Source organism: Puntigrus tetrazona, chromosome 20, assembly GCF_018831695.1.
Source record: "Puntigrus tetrazona isolate hp1 chromosome 20, ASM1883169v1, whole genome shotgun sequence".
Taxonomy (NCBI): Eukaryota; Metazoa; Chordata; class Actinopteri; order Cypriniformes; family Cyprinidae; genus Puntigrus; species Puntigrus tetrazona.
In genome coordinates, this window is record NC_056718.1 from 21,864,663 (window position 1) to 21,877,786 (window position 13,124).

The window sequence follows — 13,124 nt, forward strand, 5'->3', positions numbered from 1 at the left end:
TTAAAAATAAAGCAGATATTAAGGATCATTCAGACACCGATTAATTAGCCTATTCATCATTATGCTTATGTTTTAGTAATAACGCTTTAATCTCATAATTTTAATGTCTTTATTGTGTGTTGTCATTTTAAATGAAGAGACTCGATGTAAAAGATCAAAAAAGCCACAAAAGATCACCAGTGCAAATATAGCCTAATTTCTGTAACAAGCGCATGCATTTTCATATTAAACGTCTTTGGTAAATAAATTAATTTGGTTAGTGACTGTATGCAGTATTTTTAGGCTAACCACTAGCTTCACTGACCTTTTGAACCAGGGGTAATATATTGCATATATAAAGGGATTGATGCATGAATTAGTGTAAAACAAACAGAGTAAAGCAGAGAGGATCACAGATGACTTCTGAAACTGTTTCATATTAAGCATACTTATATACCAGGGAACCCAGCAAATAAAATACACAAGGACAATTATGCTCAACGTTTTGGTTGCTTTCACCTCTGATTTCCGGAATGACTTCAGATTTTTCTGAGATTCCTTTTTCTTTGAAGTGTTGGAAATTATTTTAGCTTGTCTTAAGGCCACAGTAAGAATTCTTACATACAAAATTAACATTATTATACACGGAGCAATGAAGCTCACTATCAAGTCGGCTGGACCCCAGGCATTGCTGACAGCCACTGCACATTCCCTTAGACAGATAACAATTTGTCCTGTCAGGTTTGAATTCCCTAAATCCACTGGTACTAGATTATAACATATGGACACAGACCATCCTAAACTTATGCACATCAGTGTTTTTCTAATTGTCAATTTGGACACATACATGAGTGGCTCACAAACAGCAAAATAACGATCAATAGCTACAAGCATGATGTTAATGAGTGACACAGACCCAAGCACAGACATAATCACATGAAATATATGACAGTGCGACTTTCCCATATAAAAACAGGAGTTAATGCTTCTAATGCTTTCAACAGGCATCACACAGATTCCCACCAAGAAGTCAGAAAGGGCCAATGAGAGGATGAGGAGGTTGGCCGGCGTGTGAAGCTGCTTGAAAATCATTATAGAAACGATGACAAGAAGATTTCCACACACCGTCAGCACAGAGACTGTGGATATGTACAGGAACAAGAATAGATTAACATAATTCAAATGAAAGTCAAGTGAACAGCTTGTATTCCAGTGAGGAAGACAGTGATGTTCAAGAAATTCCATGGAAAAAATCTTCACAGCTTTAAAGTTCCAGGCTTATGTTTATTGCATGTTCCAGAATCATTAAGAAGAACCTCACTACCAGTTGGCTTATATAGAGGAAAATGACAAGTGTTGTTTATGGGAGTGGCGGAAAATTACATCAGCTACAGTAATAAACAATATCTATGAATGTTTACTGGTTTAGGGTCTCCTAATTTTGATAATAAACAGCAATTGAACAAATGGACAATACAACTGTCCAACAAAATAGTGATTTAAGTTTTTGATTTAAGCCTCATATTTAAGAAACACAAACAAAATCATAAAATCATAAAATCAAAATGTGTTTAATAGGCTAAAAACTATTTGATAAAGGGCAGTAAATAATTTGTTTAGGTGGATGCAGATAGCAGCAGGTCTATTAGGTTTACTCTAAAAAAAATGCTCTATTTTATCCGTAGCTAATGAACTCGATACTCAACATTACAATATATGACTAGTATTTGCATGCAGCATGCTTTAGAAACAGTAAAATCAACAACTAAGATAAGTCTAATCCATATTGCTTTGTGTAACGCCTAGCCAGCAGAGGGCGTCCTCATCCAAGTACTAGCTGGGCTCACACCCTCTGCTTCTTCTCCCATCATTTCCTGGTTAAGGGCTTTCTAACCAGAGGCCCTCCATTGCGAAGTATTGCCAGTTCATCTGCCTTACCAAGCATTCTACTCATTGTCTTTGTTTGCCTGCATGTGTATGATCTTTGTTTGTTTCCTCAGTGACCGATTCCAGTACCTGCTCTTCTGCTTTGTTTGCCTGATTGGACTCATAACCTGGTATAGACCCATTGCCTGTTTTAGGCTTAACTAGTCGCTATCCTGGACTGTTGCCAACTCTCTGCCTGCCTTCTCATTTGTGTTTGCTGCCCTAATGTTTAATAAACCTACGCACATGGATTCTACTCCCTCCTCTGCCTCCTCCTTACAGAATACTTTGCTTGCCCAGAATCCAGCGGAAACATCGAATCTACAAGCAGCTTTCGCATACCAGAGTGAGTCAATCAGTCAATGAGCATCTAACCCATTTCATTCGTGCACTTCCTCCAACCTCTACTTCGACAGTAAGCTTTGCCCTCCCCGATAAGTTTAATGGCTCAGCTGATCAGTGTAGAGGTTTTATTCACCAGGTCAAGTTGTATTTCACCCACCAAGAGACTAAATTTGAATCTGAAGAGAAGAAATGATGCTCTATTACGATACGAATATTTTTGTAAACAACTCCATGAAGTATTTGCATATTCGCCCAAAGTGGTTGGAATGGTGTGGCTCTGAAAGCTGTATTCCTCCGAAGTCTGAATCCTGAATTACAGACCGAACTGGCTTGCAGAAGAGAGGAATTGTATTTTACCAACTTCGTGACTCTGGCTATAAAGATTGATAACCTGATGAAACAACCACCCAAGACCAAAACTGCAAAGGCAGTCCACTACCAACCACCTTTGTCCATGCCATGTAACCAAGATCATGAACCCATGCAACTCGGCCTCTCCCAACTACCTGAGAAAGAAAGGAGAAGGTGCCGTTTGAATCACCTATGTTTTTTCTGCGGCAAAGCAGGTCATCAAAGTCTCGGAGACCCGCATAAACTATCAACGCCCAGGGTAAATATTGAACTTGTTTCTCTGTTCTCCAATTGTAGCCAAACTTTACCCATAACAGTCAAGTTAAACTCCCTTTCCATTGATCTAACAGCGATGACAGAATCAGGAGCTGCCCTCATCGACCAGAGCCTGGTGTCTAAATTTAACATCCCAATTCAACCCTCAGCTCACGATCCCAACATCTCCTGGCACCACGGCGAACTTCTCAACTGGTCCCCATTTTGTCATGCTCAATGTATCCCCAAGAAACCAATTTCAAGTTTCATCACTAGTATCGAAAGTCCTGAAACACATCATAAGGTAAATATCCCAGCACCTTATCAGGACCTCCTAGAAATCTTTAGTAAGACCCAAGCTACCAAGTTGCCACCGCATCGACCTGGGGACTGTGCCATTGATCTTCTCCCAAATGCATTGCCACCCAAGAGCAAGAACTCACTCCTCCCGTAAACTCACTGCTGCAGAGAGAAACTATGATGTCAGCAATAAGGAGCTACTCTCCATGAAATCCGCCATCGAAAGAGTGGCGACACTGGTCAGAGGGAGCCATCCACCCCTTTCAAGTGATTACTGATTATAAGAATTTGGAGTACATCAAGAGGGCCAAGCTCGATGGTCCTTGTTTTTCACTAGGCTCCAGTTTACTGTCACCTATCAACCAGGAAATAAAAATAGCAAAGCTGATGCCCTCTCTAGACGATTTCACCACATTTATAATCAGGACCCAGAACCAATTCTTCCTCCATCTGTGATTTTAGCCCCGGTCTCCTGGGATATTATGGAGGAATTGCAGTGAGCACAACAGCAAGAACCTGCACCAGCCCAATGCCCCCTTAATGAACAATATGTCCCCTCCACTCTACGTCAACGCAGTGGGATTTCTTAATGCCGGCCACCCCAGCATCTCATGAACAACCACTCTCATCCAGAAGACGTTTTGGTGGCCCGGAATGATCAAAGATATCAATCAATATGTGAAAGCACGCCAAATTTGTGCTCAGTCAAAAACACCCAAGGAACTACCCATAGGTCTTCTCAAGCCATTACCAATTCCCCAATGCCCATGGTTCCACTAATCCATTGATTTCATCACCGATCTTCCCCCCTTCCGACGACTTTACCACAATCTTGGTTATTATTGACCAAAGCCTGCTGCATTCCAACAGCCATGGAAACAGCTCCAGCCCTGTTTATATTATAAATCTATGAATATAATGAGGAGCTAAACCATTCAGGGCTTTATAAGTTTATATAATTCAGAGCTTTTATACGTTTATAAGGTAGATTTTAAAATGCATTCAATGTTTCATGGAAAGCCAGTGCAGTGTTGACAGAACTGGGCTAATATGGTTATACTTCCTGGTTCTAGTAAGGACAAGCATTTTGCATTTTGAACCAGCTTGATTTTGTTTATTAATTGTGCAGAGCCACCAACCAATTAAGCATTGCAATAATCTAACATCGATTTATCATTTCTGCATTTCACATTTGAGGGCATGTAAAGTGTGAAAAGTAAAGGTCAGAATACTGAACCACTGCTTTCACCATGTACATTGGCGTTTTCTCAATGTACACGTTCATTATTTTTAAGGTCAGTGTTTTCATTGTGATGAGTGTGTGGTTCATCACACTGCATGCACACATTTATTGCAGATGTATCATTGACAGAAGGGAAAATAAGTTGAAAATATACCTTTACCTTTATCTGTGGCTGTTTTAGACGGGTGTGTAGACTATACGATGATGACAGTACAATGCACATTGTCACATGAAATATGCAGGATAAAATGTCATCAGTACGTGGTAGTGGCAAACAAAAAGAGCATGATCTATCACACTTCAGCAGCTATATTTTTTATGTGTGCTGAAAAAAGTGGAAGAGGAAGGGATAAACGCTTGAGGTAAGCAATTTTATGTTTTAGTGCTGTGTTGCAATGGTTTCATGTTTGCTTTTTTTAGATTGATCAGTAAATGTGAATTGTACAAACAAGCACACTGTGAGATGATCATGCTGTATCAGATTTTCTATATTTCAATATTTAATGAATCTGCATTACTGAAAGGGTAGGTTTAGGATTGGGGGTATATGCACATGTTAAAAATGCTAAATCTAATGGGTAGAAAAAATATTTATTGTTATATTTCTTGCCAAATAAAGGAACACACTGCAAATAGAAAAAAGCACCAGCAAATTAAGCAAACAACTTCATCAACCAAATTTATTTATTTAGTTAGAGCATTTGCATCATTGGAAACTGATGAAGATGTATTGTTTTAATTTGCTGGTGCATTTTTCATTTGCATAGGTGCATTAATCTCTCAAGGCTGCCGTACAAAACTCTCAGTATGGCCCCTGTCATTTTGCGGTAGTGATGTCATTTAGAGCCAGTCTGTGCTTTAGTGATCAGGAAGTGGAGCCAAGGTACCAGAGTCCCACCCAAACGTCCACAGACCCAATCACAAAAATACAATAAATGACACCACACATAATTTTTATAGCATCAAGTTAAATTTGCTTTTTTTAACTATTTTTTTTTTTTTTTTTTTTTTTTTTTTTAGAGGAACAGACACTTAAGTATAAAAGCTACCTAAAATGATCGAAACCATCTTTGGAAAAATTGGTCATTTGTTTTTGACTTAATGTCATGCAGCATGTTTTTTTTTTTTATCTTCCTTATCATGCAATTTATATAGTTACATAAATGTAGTTTAGTTGTTGAATATTTTTTCCTAAATGCACAGAAAGAACTTAGGGACCACATTTAGTTCCCATTTATAAAGTGTAAAAGAATACAATGGTTTAAATGAAATTAATGTTCACTAAAAAAAAGCACAGAACCACATCCGAATTTTTTAATGGTTTGATTTAATTCTAAAAAAACAACAACAAAAAAGGCTTACTTAATTACCTTTTGTAAAAATTTATTCTGTTCCTTTTCCTTTAGAAAACACTGTACAACCTGTTTAATGCACTTGTTCTTAATACATTCATAACACAAACTAGGATGGACTGCTTTTGGTTTTGTCAAAAAGTCATTTGTAACCCAGACTTGGGATATAGGCCATTAGTGGGACTGACTGACACATCATTGCCTGTTTATAGATTACAGACATTTTTTATATGTACCTGGTTCATAAGTACCTGGTTCATTATTTGTGCTGTGCATGTATTGTTGATCAGTAGTGAGTCAGATCAAAATTACATGACAGGAAACAAAGTCAGACAGTGAACACACTGATGTCAGAAGAGTTTGGTTCAAATATTTTCAATGTTACAATGAGATAAAGGGTTTTTCTAAACCATGGGTAGAAAAGGCCATAAATGATGGGGTTTATGGTTGAGTTAATGTAGCCTAACCAGACAAATGCTTCAAACAAAGCAAAAGGAGTGGAAAAGTTGATGTAAGGATCCATCATAGAGTTAATAAAAAAGGGCAACCAGCAAATAATAAAAGCACCCACAACCACACCAAGAGTTTTTGCTGCTTTGCGTTCAGATCGGCGAGAACTTTTAAATGTACTCTCATTTTCATGATTTGCCTCACTGATTGTTCTGATGTGCTTTTTTGCAACTACAAATATTCTTGCATACAGTCCAATCATGACAGAACAAGGCAAGAAAAAGGTTAGTAATGTGTCTAAAACTGACCACAGTGCATTGAAAAACAAAGTACAACTTCCCATACAGTATACTGATTCAATATATTCCTCCAGTCCTTCCACGTTAGCTTTTGAGTACACTAAACCATAGGAATATAATGCAGCCATGCTCCAACTTATCAACACCATGACCCATGCGACAGGTATGGTTATTCTTGTAGGATACTGAAGCGGATAGCAAACAGCCTGATGTCGATCAATTGCAATAAAAATGAGATGAAAAATAGACACTGATGTGAGAAACAGATCAAAACTTGAGTGCAGCAAACAGAAGACATCTCCAAAATACCAGCAGCCATTTACAGAACGAATCATAGCAAAAGGCATGACCACCAATCCAAGCAGCAGATCTCCTAGAGCCAGAGACATCACCAAGATGTTCGTGGGAGTCTGGAGCTGTTTGAAGTGTGCAATGGAGATGATGACCACCAAATTTCCTAGAATCGTCACAATCATCGCAGACACCAACAGGAGATACACCACAGTCTGAGCAGAAACATGATGTGTGCCTTTAAGACAAGAGTTGTTCGCTGAAGGAAAACAAAACAGATTAAGATCGTATTCTTGTGATGATGAATCCATCCTTCCAGTCACAGAAAACTAGAACCTATAAAATGCTGTTTTATTTAGACTAGACAGCATTTAAATACTCTACATGCTATTTTCTGACCCACCCACCTCATCACAGGGCAGCAAATAATAATCAAGCACTCATTAAAAAATAAAGAAAATATGCAGTCTTAGTTATCATTTAAATATTCTGGTTTGTCCATTATTCAACAATTATTTAGCTTATAAAATAGTGTTAAAGACCAGATAATTAAAAAAAAGCTACACCATTTATCTCATGACAAAGATAAAAAATCCATTATTTAATCAAAAGAATCTGTGAAGCCGAACACCCATGATCTGAATTACTGTCACTGAGATGAATAAGAGTGATAAGACTGGCTAATGATACAAGTCACAACTTAATTATAAGGTTGTGATTTGATTCGATTCTGATCTCAGTTTCATTACATTTTGATGTATTTGTATATACATGAGGTACAGGACAGTGTTAAGTCATGTACTACACAGTAAACATGTTATAGGAGTCTATTAAAGGATAAAATTGAAGTTGAAGTTTGCATATAAGGCAGTTGGTATTACTACTACTACTAATTTGTTAATTTATAATTAGGTTTTTGCTCCCATATGTTTCTTGAAATTTAAACTGCTGCTTTCACTAGTTTTCATGATACAATCCGCCCATGGCCTTCTGTCTGATTGCTACCAGGGGTCGCTCTTCTATTAATTTGACTCTCACACCTCACAAACTGTTAGGTCGGGCATGCACTGGCTGTATCTGAAATCGCCCCCTAAAAGCCATTTTAAGTGGTGTCTAAAACCATAGTGAAAGTTCTCAAGTGCACTCATTCAATCCCACAAAGCCCCGCAAAAATTTAGTGTACAACCCATAATGCAGTGTGAATATTGTTGAATTAATGCTGAATTAATTTCTGCGTTTTGCCAGCAGATGGCACCCACAGGTAAATCATCCATCCATTTATTTTACGAAGCACTCGTCCATAGCGTAATACAACAAAAGTACAAATTAATTAATTTTGTTAATTATAAATTACGGTTTACACATAATAATTTCTGTGACAGAATTCAAGATTAATCATTTAAATTTATTACTGGAGCTACCAGATTTACATGATTATGAAGCAGCAAACATTTTATGCCACATTGAACACACAACTAAAGCTTGGGTAATAAAAGATTAAATTAGATTATGCCTCACTGAAAATTATTTAGAACCTTTAGATATATTCCACAATATAGGTGTTACGCCCCTTGGATTATTGTGTTTGTTTGTATTCCCTCTGGCTACTCCCAGATCGCCCTCCAGGGCCTGCATGTGCCTCATAGGCACCTTCCATTGCCCGCTCCTCAAGAGCGCCCTCCAGTGACTCCGCTGCAAGAGTGTTCACCAGTGACTGTGCTGCAAGAGCGCCCTCAAGTAACCACGCTGCAAGAGCACGCTCCAGTGGCCACCCTGCAAAAGCGCCCTCAAGTGTTAAGCCTAGAGAAGTTTACCGCCCTCCCACCTGTTCCTGTCTCCTCCACCTGTGACTCCTGACAGCCCCATTGCTCACCCTTAGCCCACCATCTGTGAGCTGGATTCATTACGGGTCTGCCAGTTTCCACTGACATCATAGCTAGAGGATCCCTCGATACTCCACCTCGACCCATCGGCTCCACCATGGTCCATGTGATGAAGCTGAGCCCCTCAGCTTGCCTTCGGGGGAAAATAATGTCCCTGAAAGGATGTAAAATGATGGCTCACTTGTAAAAGCACTTCAGTACAACGTGGAGTTTTATTTACAGTGGCAGAAAGATTGTCCACAGTGAAGGATATATACAAGTACTGACAAGTATCCCGAGAGAAAATCAGAATCACCCTGGAAATGGACAAGGAGCACCTGGCTGTGCCCATCACAGGCAGATCGATCACACCTGCAAGTCATCCCGGCTTTGCTACATAAACCACGCAAGGCACACCAGGAGTTTTCTCTATGAGAAAAGGAACTAACGCCATCACTTTCACATTCTTCCAGATAGCAGTGTGTGACCGATAGCCCCCCACGGAGCACCACACGGACCCACTCCACCAGAATGAAAGAGATGTGTGATTGTGCTTGTTGTGTGATTCTTCACCCCATGACACTGGTGGAGAATGCAGGCAGAAGAGTGAAGAATCACAGACAAGTGATCTCTTTTCACCATTTTTTTTTCTCTTTGTGTGTTTTTATGGATTGTGTTTAAGTGAAGCATCCTTCCCCACCATGGAGGATGCTATTCAGCAGCTCACCAAGGTCAGCACATCAACACATGTAGACAAGACCGAGCAGGAACTTACAACACTAAGGACTACTGGTGCGGAATGTGGATGTGGAATCCTACCACCACCTTGGAGCTCGACGAAGTCGTTGAGCTAGGGGATCCAGTTTAACAACGGGAGCTTGGGGAGTGAGCGCCGCCGTTTATGTCGAAAAAAAATAAGACAATACTCTATACAAATGTCTTTCAACTCCTCTGTGAGAATGTGTAGTTAATGCAGCAACAGATTGTCAGTTTTTATTTTAACTTTCTGTAGCTTAATGAATTTTACAACTATGCAGTTTGCGAATTGTTTGTGTGATAGCGTATGGACTGGCTCGCCATCATGGTGAAATATCTGAAATATCATCCGACCATCTGATTGCCTGTTGGGAGAGGCTAATCACTTCTCTTTTCCCCCTGTACATTGCACGAACACTGCAAGACAAAGGATGCACAACAAAATGGAAATCAGCCCGACTCAAAATCTGATGAAAATTGCACAGTGTATGCCTGGCTTTACGCATCACCCTGGACTACATTTCCCACATTCCACTGCATTGATTGAACTCACCTGCTGTCAATCACAAGCACGTTATGCACACAGCAACAATTGTGTTTGTCTGTCCTGTGTCTGTCCTGTCATGGTTACAAAGACTGCTCATGAACTCTTGCTTTATCCCAAACTGAAATAATATTTGTCCTGTTCTGAACCAGCCAATATTGTTATTGTGTGCCATGTGTTCCGTGTGACCTGCTTTAGTTAATTGTCTCAGCGTTTTCACCTGTGTCTTGTTTAAGTAATTCCGTAGAATATTTAAGTCCTGTGATTTCAGTCCTGTTGGTCCGATCGCGTCTTTATGTGCCTGTGATTTTGTCCTATCTGCCTGCCTGCCTGTATTTATATTGTTTATTTAATCTCTGAGTAGATTAAAACGCTTTATTTACCTTTATGTTCGTTGTGTGCTCTCCTGCTAACCACACCCGTGACAGAAGATCGGACCGTACAAAAGTACTAGTAAATAGCGGCGTTTATTCCCTTTTATTTTCATAATGTTTTCCCCCTACAAAGACCCGATCTTCCTCATCCACCTGCTGGAACAGGGGGATTGCTCTCTCGAGGAATATACAGAGACATTCTTCCTCCTCGCCAACGACTCCCGTTACCCGGACAGCTTTCTGTGCGGAATTTACTTCCGCGGACTAAACATCTCTAATCAGGCGCAGCTGTCCGGGAGCGGTCCTCGAGAGAGCATTGCCACTTACGTCGAGTGGGTGCTGGTGTCGTGCAATTCGTCAATGACTGTTGTGCTGGAGGACAATGACACCAGCCCCACTCAGGATCCAGAGACCAGCCCATCAATTCCCCGTATGGTCGAGCCCCAGCCTGAGCCCACCGCTGACACAGGTGTAGAGTCGAGCAAGACCACGGACCCATCACCAGAGAGAGCGACAGAGCCGTGGAGCGTCACCGGACCCGAGCCAATTACGTCAGACCAGGTGCGTGAGCCGGCAACAGAGATCGCCACGGTGGAGACGGCCGTCTGCAAGGAGAGCGCGGAGTCGAGCTCCGCCAACTGCACCACGGTTGAGGGTGAGCTGATTATCCACATGGGGCTGCTGTATCCTCAAAAGGACACCCTAGAGACTGTTTCCCAAGAGCTCCGTCCAGTGCCCGCGCCATGCGCACTCCGTCCCGTGCCCATGCCACGTGCGCTCCCTCCAGTTCCCGGGCCACGTGCGCTCCCTCCAGTGCCCGCGCCTTGTGCGCTTCCAGTTTGCCCACCCTCCCACCTTTGTCATATGCTGTCGATTGATCCCAGCAGCCCCTGCGCTCATCCTCAGCTCACCATCTGGAGCTCGCCACGGGTCTGCCGGTCTCCATCGCCGTTGTGGGTGGAGGATCCCTCGCCTCACCATCACGCCTCCGAGTACCGGACTCCACCTCTGCTTGTAGACTTGTCGGCTCCCCCTAGGCTCCTAGCTCCCTTCTCTCCACCGTGGTCTGTCAGTCCACCAGCTCCACAAGTCTCCATCGTCCCTCTGGCTCCGCCTTGGTCTGTTGTTGACCATCCATCGCATTGTTCTGTTCCAACTGCTCCATCACGGTAGTCTTCTGCACCACCTGCTCCATCATGGTGGTCTTCGGCTTCATTGTAGTGGTATTCTTTTCTTCAATTCAATTCAAATTTGTTCAATTTGCTTAGCTGAAGAGGTTTTCTGCTCTGCTGTGGCAGCCTTCTGCTCCACCAGTTCAGCTTTTCCTTAGTTCCTAGGGCCTCATTTATAAACAATGCGTAAACACAGATGTGTGTAATGAGAGCATAAGAACATTTTAATGCAAAGTGTGGTATCTTCCAACTTGTATTTGTACATAGATTAGGTGTGTAAATATAAGCACACTATTAAGCATGCTTACACAGAGATTTTAGTGTTAGAATAGTGACACAACACATTTAAAAGCAATCATTTGAGCAATCCAATTATTTGAGCAGACAATGTGCCCCAAAGCGTTTTTAAAAACTGTGCTTTTCTGCTTGGTGAGAACACAGACAAGCTTCTATGTAAGGTTTCAATCACTTGGTTTTTAAAGAAAAGTCCATACATTTTCCCCCTCCATCGCTGGGCCCTTAGAATCAGCCCTTATGGTGCCCCTGCTTACGTACATGTGGAGTTTATCAACAATGACTGCTTAATCATGTGCGTCAGAACCGTGTGAGCATGTTTGATAAATATACATTTACTTGTATTTAGCCAAATTCAAAATTTTTAATCATAGAACAATAGAACCTTTTCTACGCGCTCTTGATAAATTAAGGCCCTGGTCTTTTCGTTTTTACATGGACCTGGTCCTCTGTCCCTTCCTCGTTCCGCCTCTGGTCCACCGCCCTCCTGAAGTTGAGAGGGTCCATGACTTTGCCACCAGAAGTTGCTCTTCTATTAAATGGACTCTCTTGACTGTTACTCATCGCCCTGGACTTTTCCCATGTTGCTTTGCACTGACTGAACTCACCTGTTGTCAATCAAATACACAATATATCCAATAAGATCCTTTTCAATTGTATTGTTTAGAGTTTATCACTGTGATAGCCGTTAGCTACTTTACAGAGACTGATTAAGTTTTTCTAAATTTGTCATAGTCTTGCCTTGCCTGTTTTCTTGTGTTCTCATTATTGCCTGTGTATTTTGGATTAACTTTTTGTCTTGCTGTTTGGGCTCCGGTTGACACTGCCTGAACTATTAATGTGTACCTGGATTATCTCTTGTAGTTTTGCCCTATTGCCCTGTTACCCTCACTTGTTCACCGGACTGCTATGTGTCTTGTCCTTAAGATACCTGTTTACCATCATCAGACCTATGCCTGACTGTGAATAAAACATCTGCGCATGGATCCCATGTGCTAACTCTGTAACTCTTGGAATATGGAGCAGAATTGGATAATTCTTGTTTGTAAAAAGATTAAATTAATTTGCAATTTTTTAAACCAAGAAGTGCAAGTTTTGATAATCTAAAAAAAACAATGATTAGTTACAAAGAGGAAGAGATGAATGATTCACGTGAGCTCCATGCAAGATTGTAGCTTGGTGTTTACAGGCGCATATTGTATTCTGTGACACTATAGTAATGAATACAAAACAATATTAATTATTTAAATTTCATGATGAAATAGAATCTGAAAGACATACTGCATTCTATTGGGCGGTCTGCACGCCACAAATAGCTAATGTCTTGTGCA

The 13,124-nt window shown here is 40.9% G+C and overlaps 2 protein-coding genes across 2 annotated transcripts; both read right to left on the reverse strand.

The window, feature by feature from the left end:
- Window positions 1-225: 225 nt before the first annotated feature.
- On the reverse strand, window positions 226-1,224 carry taar15 (trace amine associated receptor 15). Its single transcript, XM_043220544.1, has one exon. The coding sequence runs from the start codon at window positions 1,222-1,224 to the stop codon at window positions 226-228; it is 999 nt and encodes a 332-aa protein (XP_043076479.1).
- Window positions 1,225-6,079: 4,855 nt separating this feature from the next.
- LOC122325342 (trace amine-associated receptor 13c-like) lies at window positions 6,080-7,102 on the reverse strand. Its single transcript, XM_043220356.1, has one exon. The coding sequence runs from the start codon at window positions 7,100-7,102 to the stop codon at window positions 6,080-6,082; it is 1,023 nt and encodes a 340-aa protein (XP_043076291.1).
- Between the last annotated feature and the right edge of the window lie 6,022 nt (window positions 7,103-13,124).

Bases quoted from the DNA above. Each gene is read 5' to 3' on its own strand.
- taar15 (XM_043220544.1), bottom strand. From the start codon at position 1,224: ATGGAATTTCTTGAACATCACTGTCTTCCTCACTGGAATACAAGCTGT.
- LOC122325342 (XM_043220356.1), bottom strand. From the start codon at position 7,102: ATGGATTCATCATCACAAGAATACGATCTTAATCTGTTTTGTTTTCCT.